The sequence below is a fragment of the Ammodytes marinus genome (assembly GCF_949987685.1).
Source record: "Ammodytes marinus genome assembly, chromosome: 5".
NCBI classification, from domain to species: domain Eukaryota; kingdom Metazoa; phylum Chordata; class Actinopteri; order Uranoscopiformes; family Ammodytidae; genus Ammodytes; species Ammodytes marinus.
In genome coordinates this window covers 10,657,442-10,673,018 of record NC_137234.1, presented here as the reverse complement: position 1 = coordinate 10,673,018, position 15,577 = coordinate 10,657,442, and the positions used below count along the sequence as shown (strand labels likewise).

At 39.7% G+C, this 15,577-nt stretch overlaps 1 protein-coding gene and 1 long non-coding RNA gene across 2 annotated transcripts; both read left to right on the top strand.

Annotated features, from left to right (window-relative positions):
- The first annotated feature begins 8,943 nt into the window (after nucleotides 1-8,943).
- LOC307251286 lies at nucleotides 8,944-9,387 on the top strand. The gene is made up of 3 exons (XR_013844897.1): nucleotides 8,944-9,007; nucleotides 9,170-9,260; nucleotides 9,355-9,387. It is a non-coding gene; the product is annotated as an uncharacterized lncRNA (long non-coding RNA).
- Nucleotides 9,388-9,528: 141 nt separating this feature from the next.
- On the top strand, nucleotides 9,529-11,745 carry LOC307251055 (sialic acid-binding Ig-like lectin 11). The gene is made up of 5 exons (XM_080028363.1): nucleotides 9,529-9,666; nucleotides 10,473-10,784; nucleotides 10,945-11,229; nucleotides 11,299-11,416; nucleotides 11,529-11,745. The coding sequence occupies exons 2-5, from the start codon at nucleotides 10,508-10,510 to the stop codon at nucleotides 11,635-11,637; spliced, it is 789 nt and encodes a 262-aa protein (XP_079884489.1). The 5' UTR covers nucleotides 9,529-9,666; nucleotides 10,473-10,507; the 3' UTR covers nucleotides 11,638-11,745.
- The last annotated feature ends 3,832 nt before the right edge of the window (nucleotides 11,746-15,577 follow it).

Sequence of the window (15,577 nt, the reverse complement as noted above, 5' to 3'; positions counted from 1 at the left end):
AAATATGCAATACATATATTTTGCTTCAGCAATATCACCATTGATTTGAATTGAGTCAGTTGAACCATAATGAGACATTAATGTTTTAAATCCCTGTTAACCTTTAAGGCCATGTTGACTGTATTTTATATTTTATTGCATTATTTTGTATCCACGTTAGTATGCAATGATAACTCGTGGGAAAATACCAGGCAATCGAATCACCAAATGATTAGCACAGAGGGCACTATGAGCCATTCTTCACTGTCATCATCTATTGCAGGAAGTGGACTTCTTTGGCCATGATGTGGTCAGCGTCTCGTTAATCATTTGGGCACGTAAAGTCTAACACAAAGTTGATGGACGTGTGAAAAGAGTCTTGTTTTTTTTCGTCCTTTGAAGACTAATGTCACAGTATTGTGAGGAATTAGACTCGGTTGGCTCACCGGAAACACTTTTGGGTCCTATAAGCTTTTTCTTTGACACAAAACATCTAGTCTCCAAGTCATGGCTATTACTTATAAAAAGTCTCTCTCTCTCTCTCTCTCACTAGTCACCCCTCTCCCCTCCCTCTCTATCTCTCTCTCTCTCTGTCTGTCTGTCTGAACTTAGTGCTTTCATTGACACATTTCAGCTAAAATCACAGTGTGGTCAGTGGTAGACCAAGCTGTGGTTTTGCAACGTGAACTTTTTTATTGTGATTTCGATGAATATCAGTTATGGCCCTGTCATCATGGAATTCAACGCCACTGTACATGTGAAAAAATATAAAATAACTCTCAAACCCACTTATATTTTCTTTGCTTCAATATTTTATCCATATAAATACCTATTGCAATAGGCTATTGGGTTAATTTACTATATTTAGGGAGATTGATGCACCTCAGAATTGATTCTAAATGTGTAAACATCTGTCATTTTAAACCCTAATAAAGTTAACTTGCACTGAAACCAAAAGAAAATAACATCTGGAAACAGCTCAAACTTGCTAATAAAACAACAAGATTCACACATTCCATTTTCTTATGGTTGAGATCTTTCATTAAAGAATGCGTGCAGGACATTCTGTTGCACTGCTATAGGCTGAGTGTTTTTTTCAGGCTGTCTGGATTTCAGTTCTCCTGAGATGAAGTTATTGTTATTTCTGAGCAAAAAATATCTCCACTGTAACTGGTCTGATGCCTCCCCTGTGTGTTCTTCATCCAGTCTCCATGCCTCCCGCGAGGCTTTTCAGTCCACTAAACCACTGTCACTTTTCTTTCATCGTCAAGACCCAAGTGAGAATTTGCGGGGAGAATCGAATTCGGCAAAAAAATAACACTAGTCAGGGTCGAAATGTTAAAAAAACAAGCAAAGTAACATACTGTAGGCTCTTCTATTACACCAGTGGGACAGGTCAAAATAAAGATCTTGAAAATAGGTTGGGGGTTGGGCCAAAAGGACTCTAAAACAAGCTTATAGTAAACCTTTTTAGCGTGAAAATAATAATAAACGCCAGATGTGCAGCTTTCTCACACTCATAACTAGCTTTTATCACCTACGGCACCTTTTAAAGTTGGACATAGGACGGCACTGGATATCTTATTTAGGGGTTAATGTGGCTACCCACATACTCATTAATGCTCCACAGATGCCACAGTTAAGGGAAGAAACATCCCCAATTTCTGCCAGATGTACAGAGTCAGGTCCCCTGCACATGAGTCAGTTTCTGCCTCAGGCCTCTTGCTATGGCGGAGTCCTCAGTTTTGTTTAGCGCTCCCCACTGTAAAGCACACAATCGCTCTTGTTCATGTGGATTAATGGTTGTAAAGAGCACTAATACTCATGTCTCCCAATTAAGTCAGAAACTCTTCTATTTCTCATATGTCTCTCCAGCAAAAAACCATTAGGAAGTTGTAACCTTGGTAGCCCCTAATTGTCAACATATTGAGGCCAATGCTTTACAGATAAATCAACGATCATCAAGGCCTGTTTGGTTTTCCAGTTAAGCACCTCATTCCCTAAGACTATGCAATGATATATCCTGGACTTGCCCTCTTCCTTGCTGAGCCCTTCCTCACAGTTGACCCCTGTGAGGTCAGTCAGGGGAAAGATGAGTCTGAGGTCTGGTGAAAGGAGGAATAATGACAAAGTACCTTTCCCAGTATTAAGCAGTTTGACATTTAAGTAATAAACGTATAAGGAGAGCAGGATTTTAAGAAGCATTGTGGCATCGATACTAGCACTTTCTAGCACTGTCTGATCTTAAAGTAGCTATGAGGAACTTTTAAATACTTCTGAAAAAGTCTAATTTTTCCTCTGAGGATCATAAATGACATGTAACAGCAAAGAACGCTATTTTTATAAAGTTTTTCTTATCGCTTTGGTCCGGGTACGCTCACCCAGGAAAAGACCTTTAGAAACAGCTGGCGTCATAAAAACACTACCGCTTTTCTCCAAAGGGGCCACTTGAATTAACACAACCTGAAAGTTCCTCGGAGCACCTTTAAGTTAGCAGACCACATTAGAATTGCACCTGGCTGCCATTATTCTAACATATCTTAATATCTAAATGATCAGCTACAGCTCATGTTTTTGATGTAAATGCATGTGCATTTTTCTTGTCTCCACGTGTTTGACTGGTGACTGGCCAAAGGGAAAGTGTTGTGCTTGAAGTACGCTCCAACTATGTGTGCATGTGAAAGATGTGGTCGGGGATTTATAACCCTGTGGGAGCAATCAATTGTGTGAACCGCCACACATCAATATAAAACATGTATCAAGTACGGGGTACATTGATTTTTTGGCTAATGGCTGATGGTTTGTCATGCTGACCACAGCATGTTTAATGACCTTATCATCCTTTTGTTTATATGACGCACCACCAAAGGTAGCAGATTCTTATGAATACAGCTGAAACATAACCGTATGTCATAATATCAACATATCATATAATACAAAATGAGAATCAATACCAGAGATTTAGAGCTTTACGGAAAAAAACCTCTTTCAAAGCGCGGCTCAGTTATCGCTACTGTACACACTAACTGAAAGCAGCCATGGAAGCTCTTCCAGTGACATGTCAGGTGATTTATCATCCACTGTTTGACTCCGCCCCTTCTGTTCTACCCCTAACTTGAGCAAAGAGCGGGCCCTGAGCGTTCAAACAGCACCAGAGCTACTCTCCCTCTCATGGTTCAGTGGGTTTGAACTCCCCAGTCATAACAGTGATCTATACCTCCAGATACACAAGAGGCCCTTTAACTTTACCAGGCGGCCACTCCTTGCAGTGTTCCAACCTCCACTTCCTTTGACGCACACATTAGTTCTCCTGCGTAGAAGATGGTAACAAGACCTCAGGGAATTATTCCTCACAAGACGGAAACCAAAGACGGCAATACATCACCGCATATCTCTCCAGTTGTGTTTGATAACAAGTCCATCCTGTCGAACATGTGGCTATAGCTAATGTGGGGCCCCTTTTTGTTTGCATACCAGTTTACAAAGTATAGGCTGTGTTTTAACACCAGATTTATTTTTTCAGTGCACACACAGTACGGACAGGTCATGAGGAGATATCCTTGGATTTTGACATAAGGTGATTTTTGACAACAAGCATTCTCCAGAATCGTTGACTCCATCTTTAAAGGAAATACTCTATAGCATCACTTAGCAGGGATTTTGTTGAAGCAAGAAAAATACCTGCATTGAACTATTCTTGTTGTGCTTTAACGTACACGCTACAATGACTTTGAATCATCCGGGGATAAATGAGAAAGTCAGTGGGGTGTAGATAGCAGGTTACTGTGTCACCGAAGGAGTTACCATAACATACATGGCCACACCTCCCCATTTCTAGCCCGTCTCTGCTCCCACCCTCCCCCCCTTCTCTGACCGTTCAGGTGGTTTCTCATGGTGCAGTGATCAAGGAGCGCGGCCACCTGAGACTTGTGTTGGCTTGCACTGCAGATTAAGCCCCCCTCCTCCTCCCTTTTGCTAAAGAGGCTTCCGCCCCCCATTGCCGCGACCAACCTTCATAAGCTGCTGAATTCCTAGTGCCCTTTAAACACAGTGGTCTGTCAAGCTCTTTCCTGCTCCCATTGAGTGAGGCATTGTCTGTCCTATAGCCCCGCAGACAGCTGTACAACAATGTCAAAGCAGCACTCTCTCACCACACTCCTGAGTCTACTGTCTCATTGATGAATCATCATATTATGGCAAAAATAACCCAAAAAGGTTTACGGCAAACAAAGAGATTCCCGTTTGATGAAAAACACAAAACAATGAGCCTTGTCATTTTAACATTGTGACGACTGTAGGGAAAGATAGTTGTGTAAATAAATGATGTGGTCTTGGTGCTTTCACGGCCACAGATTTAGCATTTTGACACCCTCGATTCATAGTGTTTATCGCACTGCTGAGGTCATTACATCCCAAGCATCAGCCTGCTGAGTAACCTAAGTAGGAAGGATTGTATACAAGGCAATTATCAGTTACATTTCGAGTTCACATCATTTCGAGTATTTTATCATGGAACAAGTGAGGAACAAGTTCTGACCTAAATGATAATTAAAACATTGCTAAGTTCTTAAATAACGTAATGGTGATGAAACTCAAACTTAATAGTAGATTGCAGATAATGTTAAGTTGTTGAACAAGTTCCGCCATTGATTCAACTGCTGATTCCGTATAAGTGATTGAACGAGTAATCACATTACATTACTTATTGCTCATCAGGAGAATACATTAGCCCAGCTCAGTCAAAGGAAACTTACAAAACCCTTTACGCCCACCTTGGTCAACACCAACTTCTGAGAATAACATCTGGGTCTTTGCTAGATGCTCTCCCATGTTTACTAGCTATAATGGAAAAGTTTGTAGGTCTGCCGTGGCTAGTCAACTCAAGAGTTTTGTCATCTGACCTTCCAATGGGCACAGCTCAGCCCTATAGACTGTGGACATAGTCACCAGAATGTACCCACATGTCGTTTTTTCTTGGTAGGACAGACTCGGATGTAAAGTCTAATATTTACTCTCCGTTTTCCCAGCCAGATGCTGACTTTGTCTTTTGGCTGTGTGGAGCTTATCAGTGGGATTTTAGCACTTTTTTTACTTAAACGCATTTCAACAAGATCTTAAAATGAGGTTGGTGAGAACAATCAGCTGACAGATGCTAAAACGTAGAGCTGTGCAACTGAGGGGAACTGCAGAGTAACTTTGTATTGCTTCATCCTCTTAAGGTACATGTTGACATTCGTTCACAAGTTCATTAGAAAAATATTGAATAGTGAGGCTTTAAACCTGAAGTAACTGGTTCATAGCCACTTGAGGGCAACACAAACAAAACTAACACTATTATCATCATTTGAAGTAACAGTGAAAACTACAGTGAGTCAGATGATAATTATTTCTGTATGTTTCACACCCGTCTCACATAACACATAGAAAATGGGATCGAGGAAATCAAGGATGTCTTTGCTCTACATGAATATAATATAACCACTTTATCTGAGGGGGTAAAAGTAATTTTGATATGATTCAGTAGTAGTTAGTACTTTAATACTAATTATATGCACTTTGGTACTTTTCTGTTGAAGTGTAATGGCCAAACTGTTTTCCATACCAGGAACAGTATACTTTGTCACTGCAGAGATATGAACAAAAAGTAGGGCTTGGTCTCCAGGTGTGTTTGGGTTATTAGGAGAAGGGTGTGGAGAGAAAAAGATCAAAATGAATGCATCACATGATTGTATCAGTTAGGCTACTCTAAAATGGGGAGACGGATAACAGTCAGGCGGAATGAGATCATATATTTAAGGCTGAAATTTGACTTTAAATAAGACCACGGGAGGAGGGATCGTAAACTGTAATCAGACTTCACACTCATAAATGTTCACTCACAAAAGCGGACGATGATTTTAACAGAAGTTATGCGAGAGTGCCACGCCCAGCATGTACCCAACATGACGCCACTCACAACATGACGCCTGCTGCACGACTCGTGTGGCTCGACGCTGAGTGATTAGGTTTCACTGAGAAATGTAGTCCTTTTCTGCAGTTGTCTGTTGGCAATCCATGCATCCATCCCTAGTGGGTGCTGCTGATTCCCTCTGACTTTTTTTAGTGATGAGGGCAGTTGGCTTGGTCGGTTTGACATGAAGAACCATTTTTGACATCAAATGCCAGAACTTCTTACGTGAGTGACATTAAACAACTCTCTGATATGTTTCCATATATGACTGAACGCCACAGAACTCGCTAGCGCTCATTATGTTTTACTCAAAGTACGCCCAGAAGGCAAAATGCTGAACATTTCACTTTGCATGGCTTCCCGCTTTCCCGTGTCAAAGAGTGGACTAATTCGGTAGTGATAAGTGGCACAGGCCACACCAGAGACAGCTGCCTAGTATTTGGGATATTAACAGCTGTGAACTTTAAGCTGGCAGTGAGATTTGATGACAGTCCGGTAGGGGGTCCTCGGGCCTTTTTCTCTTAGTCCACTTATAGGAGAGTATAAACACAACATTCTTGAGACGCAGCCATGTATGTGAGGTCGTAGGCAGAGATGGCCCTTTATAAATGTTTTTACACTTGGGATTACTTTTACCAGTAATGAGTAGAAGTGTCAGGAATTAACACTTGAAATGCAATCATTTCAAATGTGCATTTTGTTTATAGAGAGTTGCATGCTTTCACCAGGGCTAAGTTAACTGTTGACGGTCAGTAAACCCTCCCAGCTATTGGCTGGCTGCGTGTTAAATAAACAGTGTCTCCTTTTGACTTGTTGAATACAGGAGATGTGTAATGTGAGGGAAAGATTTTAAGTTGTTTAGAGACACATTTGAGAAAGCTGTGTTGAATAGCAATGGTAATGAAATGAGTGAAGTACAGACTTTTTCTATTAATAATAGGCAATACAATGAGCCATTTGACTGTATTTTACAGGTGAAAGGCCCAGAAAGCTTGCTGTTAAGAGTTGAAACTGCTCTGATACCCGAAATGCAAGTTGCAATCATGGAGGTTGTTGTGTGATCACACTAACAGTTTTGTATTCCAGCTTTGACAATACTCAATACTGCATATTTTAATATTCACTGTGACTGACTGGCTGCACATCTCAAGAAAATTAAGCATCAGATCGAAATTTTGGAGATGAATGGAAACCTCTTGGTTATGTGTAAAGGTTTATTGTTAAAAAAACACCAAACGATCTAAAATGATTTACCGTCTAACTTGAGTTAGCACAATACATTGACATTTGTGTACGTTAAATAAATAGGTGGAGCCAGAGAATGATTAGCCTATAGCTTAATTTAAAAACTGAAAGCAGGGGGAAACAGCTAGCCTTGCTCCAGTGCTCAAAGTGCCTGTTATAATATTTGTTGACGAACAAAGACAAAAATTAATGCAGGCACTTTGCCCGACTTTCTTTTTTTGATTCTCAGAAAGACAGAAAACACAGAAAATGTGTTTCCCTTCCCTTTTTTCTCTCTCTCTCTCTCTCTCTCTCTCTCTCTCTCTCTCTCTCTCTCTCTCTCTCTCTCTCTCTCTCTCTCTATCTCTCTCTCTCTTTCTCTTTTTTTGTCTCTAAGATTCTTGCAAGCTAGTTCCTTCTCTCACCCTCCCAACATCTCGTTTCAATCAGTTTACATATAGGTCGGGGTTGACAGTTGATGTTTAGATATCCAGAGCTCAGGGGAAATTTACTTTACTCCATTAGCCCCTAACTTGATGGCTTCATGCCTCAAGATGACATCCTTTCTGTTTATACACACCAAACACAAATACACACACCAACACACACACCCACGCATCACTTAAATGTCCTGTTCCCCTGCCCCATTGGTACTTACACAAGGTTTGGCATCAGCTGTGAGGGTCAGTTGTCAAGTCAGCCTTCACAACTAAATTAAATTTTTCTGTAAATACTTTTTGCATACAAAGAGCTTTGCATTTATCAATAAGTGCTAAGACACCTCATATCATTTAGTAGATGATGAGTAGGTGATTTTCATGTGTTTGAAACGGAAAATAAAAAATGTACAAGATAAAGTAATAAATCCCCACAGGCAACAGGCAGGACAACTGCTGCACTATTTGTGAACGGTAACCAAATATAACAGTGATGTCACATGAGGTGGAAATAGATAACACCACCACAAATGAGAGTTTAGCGTGAGGGTTATCCACTTCCATCAATAATGCCAAGAAGAAGACCACTTTGACTAGAGGAAATCTCTTATGTCTTTCTGGGTAACTTAATCATAATGATCCATTCCCAAACTTGGAATTTGGTTCTTTTGAGCCACTTTTCAGTACACAGAGTAAATTGGTCCGCTACAAGATTTTTTAAATTGTGTTTTTATTGCCAGGTTATTGTGGGAGTAGTCACCCTGGTCTCCGTATGATTGTTGGATTACAAACCCTGGTACTTCTCATTCTTTCTTAAACACTGTCCGTTACACTTACAGACAGTGTGAAAATATAGCCTTTGAGGCTTAGAAATAAGGATGTATAAAAAGGAAACAGGCAGTCTAATGGCCAACACAACTTGCCTAGTATTGATGGTAGCAAATAACAAAACAACATTTATTTCATCTATACTTATGAGTGCAACATGAATGCATTTTTTTAAATTTTAGAATCAACATTGTCTTTTTTTCAGTCCTGTATGTTAACCTGGATTATTTTCAAACACAGCTTTTCACAACATTTGACGGGAAATTCTCAGTTTTATCCGTTTTCTGTGCAAATGTGACAGCACCAAGTAGAGACAGCACCACGATTACAATCAGCGTTTCCTGAGAATGGCCACTTCCTTAAAAAAGCCTTCCAAAAAAGCAGAACTATATACATTTTTGGAACTGTGCTGGTCATTGAAAGATTCAATCACTTTTTGTTTCATATATATTCGTGAATTTGACTTCAGTCTACTCAAAACAAAGAGGAGAATTATCGTCCAAAAAAAGAAATCAAGATCATCAAAAGGTATCGTAGCGTGTGTACTTCACACTGACCAAACAGGAAGAAACAGCAGTGACAGCGAGTGGTGAGTTCATAGATTTTACATACTAAGACTTTTTACAAAAAATATTGTTGGATGTTTAGAATTGACCATGGATCTGTTAAAATGGAAAACTATATGAAAAAAAACACTCCATTAGTAAACGCAATAGTTTAGTGATTCATTAATATTTGATCTGCTCCCCAGTTCTTCTAATACACAGGGATGACTTTGATCCTCTCTGTGATTCTTTGCCTCTTTTTTAAGGCCATGAGCTGCCAGCCTCAATGTGTCAAAGGTTTGATTTTTTTTAAACTACAGTGTATATAAATAAATGCATTCCACAGTGAAAATCATTTTCAAAGTTGAAGTCTTTGTGCTTTCTTTGGCAGAAACTCCAAACGACACTGAGTTTTCAATCAATGTGACCACACACGTGTACGTGGAAGCTGGTGACTGCATTTCGATCACGTGTCAATTTACTTTTCCAAAAGACAAAGTTACAATTCCATACGAAATGATTTGGTTCCAAGGAGATCCCCAGAATGTGGTAAAAATAACAACAGTTGATAACAGTGAAGAACGTTGGACAGACACTGTTGTGATATATGGCCTACCACATGGAGAGTATGAGTATGGCTTTAAAGTGGAATGGGAATGTGGTCAGTACATTTTCCCGAAGAGAGTTCCAGTCTCAGTGTCTGGTGAGTAATAAATGGCCTAGTGTATTTAATGTTGATTGATATTTAAAGGATGCAATTCAAAATATTGTAACACTTGGGCTTGGTGCGCCACAATGTGCCTTTAAGAGATAGTTCAGTATTTTTGAAGTGGGGTTGTATGGCGTACTAATGCTAAGGTAGTATGTTACCTGATGGAGATGATGGTCAGCCCAGTGATACGGCAGTCAGCCGTGTTATATACAGTACATGGCGAAATCGCTTTTTTTGCCACGTATATTAATGCTTAGATCAAAAATAAATATCTGTTCAATTGTATGCTAAATTTGGGATTTTTCATTGCTAATTTGCGGACTGATACGCTACACAGCACTGGCAGAGAGCCGTTTATTTTTTATGCACTTTTTTCAAGCGTATTTCAGCCATGCATATTACTCTGCCAACTCACATCGGTACAGTGCAGCGTATCAAAATATTGAACTATTTCTTTAATGCTCTAATTTAAGAGTAAAGGCCTTTGCACACCGGGCGCGTTTTATTCGTACGATTAATTCGCAAGTTTTAATTAATTACAGAGTATACAGAGTCAATACAAGCTTCCAAATCAGTGTCGTAATTTTGCTTCGCTTTTTCGAGTTACATTTTTCTAGGACGTTGCTTCCGATAGTGAGACGCGTCAAAATTAACATTCCAAATGATTCCCTTTTTCGTGCCATTTATTCGCGTCACGCCCGGTGTGCAAATGCCTTAACACACCATACTTCCAAGAAAACCCATAGACATAAGACTTGTTTACAACATATGATAAAGTTAATTTTATTTATTTTCAGCATTAACCAAAACACCAGCTATTGAGGCTTCTCCCATGACGGAGGGAGAACCTAAACCACTGAGTTGTCAGGCAGATACTCTATGTGGTCGAAGTCCTACTTTTTACTGGGAATGGACAAAGGCTGATGGACAGTCTATTGTGCTTCATGGTGACACGTTCTGGGAGGGTAATTCAGAATTTATCCATTTCATGGATGAACCAAATATATTATTCCTCGAGCCTACAGCAGATGACCACAACACCAACATCACATGTGTGGCAGATTATGGTGACATTGTCAGCAGAACAACTGTCACCTTGGCAGTGAAATGTAAGTTTGATGCAGCATTTGTTTGACTAGATACGGTATGAACTATTTTAGTTTGACTAAGTTCCGATTCGTACTATAGCTTATCTTTACTGGTCATTACAATTAGGACACATACTTAAATATTATCTCAATAATTTTAACGTTTCTTTCTTTTTATCAGTTCCACCCACAATCCTAAATGGTTCCCAGTGCATGGTTGAGGGAGAGGTTGTGGTCTGTGTGTGCATCAGTTGGGGGAATCCCCCGCCACCCATCACCTGGCCTTTAGACTCTCTCACAGACTACTCAGTCACCAGCTCCAGCCTCAACCAAATAGTGAACAGCACCATTACCATGCCCGCTGCTGACTACAACACCAGTATCATGTGCACCAGCAGCAATGAACTGGGCCAGGATGAGATGGAAATACTCCTCCAGAACTACACAGAGAACTCAAGACCGAACTGTAAGTAGCCTGTCGGATTGGATAGGTTGTTTTGGTTGAAAACATCTTAAATCTTTTTTAATTTCTCAGTATGGTCAGATGGAAAGCAAAAGACTGGTGCAGCCCTTCCCTGGATAGTCGCTGCTGGTGTGTCTTTCAGCCTGAATATTGTCCTGCTCACCAGCCTGATCATCTGCACTTACAAACGGTATACTGTATAATATATACTGTATAATATACAGGATATATACATTTAAATTATGTCATATATTTAAACCTATCTGTATCTCTTACACCAGTTCTATTTTCCTGACTTTCAGGAGCAAACGTGCGCAGAAGAACCTTTGTGAAGAGATGAACACCTATGCTACTTTGAACAGGGTGGATCTTGAGGAACAGTATAGTGTTATTGGTCTCCAACCTAAATGAAAGATGCATTTCACTTAGAAGTATTTTTTTTAATACGTCCAGCCGTTACACATATCACATAGATCGATATCAGATAGATAGATTTTTATTTGTTTTCTTTATACTGTGTTTCCCAACCACTCAGGACTAGTGTCAATTCCTTAGGGTGGAATTTACATCCAACTTATCGTTTCCTATGTGGCATAAAATGTTATCCAATTGAAGAAATGTGAAATGCTTTTTTATTTTATGTACGATTTTGTAATTGGGAAGTGCCTACTGCCATGTCACATGGAACCATGCAGGGATAGGCACAACAAGTTTGAGGGTTCATCAAACACCTGTATGACTGTGTGTGAACGAATTGAACCAGGAACCCTGTAAAGCGTCTTTGAGTGCCTAGGCAATAAAGCGCTATATAAAACCTATCAATTATTATTAATTATTATTAGTGGTAGTTTTTTCTACTACAAAATAACGTAGCAGCTCCTCCAGTGCAAAGATGATATGTAGCTCTGCAAAAGCTATAGCCTAGAGAACGATTGGGGATCATTTGTAGGCTTTAACAGTGTCAAACTGTCTAAAGAAGGGCTCATCCTTTTACACACCCACTGAGCCCACTGCTGTGTTACCCTCTCACAAAGGATCCTTCTGCTTTTCGCCTCATTTCATTCCCTTAGCAGAATTAAGGCTTTGTAGCACAGAGGTGTTGTGCTCGCACTTATACACACACACACACACACACACACACACACACACACACACACACACACACACACACACACACACACACACACACACACACACACACACACACACACACACACACATACACACACACACACACACACACACATGCTTGCTTTGGTGATGACAAAATAAAAAATATTGTTAAGTAAGATACAGTTTCCTTAACCCCAAAGACGCGTTCAACATTTTGGAAAATGTGTTAATTCACTTTGTGGTCAAGAGTTACATGAGAACATTGGTATCACTGCTAGAAAATGTAAAAAAAAAAGACCCCCGGCCAATTTTCCTAGCTTAGCATGAAGACAGAAAAACAGGGGGAAACAGCTAGCCTTGCTTTGTTGGAAAATAACCAAAGCTTATTTACAAGCATCTCTAATGCTAACTAATTAACAAGTTTATTCTTCCACAAAAAAAAGAAGTTCAAACTATTCCTCTGAGATATTCAGCCTAACATAATCTCCATTACCCACACTGGTACATCAATCCTAATACTAGACCACAGTTAAATGTTGAAGTTGAAACATAGCCATACAATCTCTGTCATAAAAGGAATTCTGTATTCATATCGTCAAGTTTACATAATTTTTTTTTTGTTCTTTCCCCATCCGAGATCTACTCCCTCTAAATTCTGTTGTGAGTATTTTGGTCCTTGAAAAGACAAACCAACACACACAAACCCATACTGTGTTGCATCTCTGTGTTATCAGACCCTATCAAAGGAGGGTTTCAGTGCACCAAGGTGTCCCATGATGAAGACCTGCTTCTCCCAGAGGGAAAGATGGCAGCTCTCGGGGGGCCCGGGGAACTTTCAGCCTCAGAGATACTGGGACATCTAAAATTAGTGTCGTCAGAATGCTCCGAGATAAGAAAGCTTGAGATTTCACACAGCACACTGGTGGTCACTTTGTTCAAGTCTCGCTGCTGCTCTTGCTCTGTGACAGTGTGTGCGTGTGTGTGTGTGTGTGTGTGTGTGTGTGTGTGTGTGTGTGTGTGTGTGTGTGTGTGTGTGTGTGTGTGTGTGTGTGTGTGTGTGTGTGTGTGTGTGTGTGTGTGTGTGTGTGTGTTAGAGAGAACTGAATACCACAAATGTCTGTTATGCATGTGATTTTAATAGCATGTATAATCCATGGTAACTGTGTGTGAAGTAGCAGAGTGCTGTACTGGGTATGAGGGACCATTAAGTACATGATTCAAACTTTAACTAACTCACACGACAATGAAACCGTGTACAAACACTAATAAACATGCCAGGCACTAACTTAAATTTGCACAAGAACGGATATATTAAAACATTTATTATTATTATTATTATTATTATTATTATTATTATTATTATTATTATTATTATTATTATTATTATTATTATTATTATCATTATTATTATTAATAAATAAAAAATTACTTAAAGCCTATAGAATCTAAATATTCATCCATCCATTTATTTGAGAAAATCATAAAAGCTTTTTTGAAGGAATCATACCAATTTAAAGAAAGTATGTCAATCATACCAAAATCACCCTTTTTATAACCCTTCTCCATATATGAAGTCACTACAGCAACAGCTTCACTCAAAAGTGTATGAGAGGATCTTAATTTTGCATCTGAGTCTCCAATCTCAAGATGCATCCTTGTCTGACTGAATATGTTTCAGCCTTGGTTTCCATCACAGTATCAAGTGTGCTGGACAATCAGAATGAACAATTGCGAAATGTATCAATGTATTCCAATGGAATCTAGGCGAGGGGAGGATCCACTCCAGGTGGTGAAAGTAAGTTCAACTTACTCACTTCCATTGAACCTCCCCTGACGGAGTGAAATAACCCAACTGACTGTTAATAAGCTTGTTAACTTTGAGAGCGGAAGTAACTAAATGGAATTCAGCCATCCATATTTCTATTACTTAAGCTTGTGTTTTTAAAATTGTGTCATGTCAAAATGTCGTCAGTAAAAGGGGGCCTAACAACAGCAATAAGCTCCCTACAACGTCTGAAGCAGCAGCTGGTTCAGGGGTTTTCTGCTTTTTATTTCCTCATTTTAATACTAACTACTTTCACTGGCTGGCCACTTTCACCTTATCTTGAGATACAGTAATATGTATACAACCAGTCTTGTTAATTTATTTAATCATGGTATCTGTGTTTGTTTGTCTGTATGTGCATGTGCGTGTGTGTGTGTGTGTGTGTGTGTGTGTGTGTGTGTGTGTGTGTGTGTGTGTGTGTGTGTGTGTGTGTGTGTGTGTGCATGTGTGTGTTTCTCACACAAAGTCAAATCAGACCCAAGATCATTGTTCAAGGCTGCTTACTGATACACAACTTCAAAAGCACCTGTAGCCACAAATCTAATCTTGGTCTAATACCATGACATTGAAGAGCTCAATTTCTCTACGCATTCATTCAGAGTTACAATAGTATCAAGTTGTCCCATGATTTGATAACAGATATGATTTAGCATTGTCCCATGATTTGATAACCGTTATGACTTGGCAAAAAACAAAAGAGATATGAACATGAAACCCTTTTATCCTTTGTATTGACCAAAACGTTCAAGATTGCAAATAATTCATGCAAAACGGACACTGGGAATTAAAAGTTTGAAAACTAAAATGATATTTTATGAAGACAAATCCATCCATTCTGCATTATGCACAACCTATGACCTTCGGCAGGTTGATGGAATCGGAGACTCACGAGGAAAGGTTCAGTTCCCTCCATCCTCTCCGCCACCTCTATGCACCAAAAAAAACAAAAAACCCAGAGGCCTGTTTCAAATCCCAAAGTGTGTAAATCTAGCGGCATGAGTCCATGAAGCGTTCCTGTGGAGGATAGTGTTTGGGGGGGGGATTAGGCCCAGTCCAGGTGGTCTTCATTTGGCCCCCTGCCCCCCATCTGTGAGCTGCTGTAAGAGCTCAGCACGTGGTCCTCACAGCTTCCACCCGCTTCTGATCACCCATCCATCCGCTTCGGCTCAGTTTTTTCTTTCTTTTCTTTCTTTTTTGACATACATTTCAGCTGTGTCCACCTGAGCGTCGCAGCTTTGTGGAATACTGTTGAATCTCTATTATGCGACTTATAACATAGGCTTATGCAATCTTTGAAACAACAGCTTTTTTGCCCATTCTTATTATTTATGATAACAATGTCAGCTGTTAACACATTAAAAACTGAAAGAATATTAACATTATTGATCTGTAGAAAGACAGAGCAAATGGAGG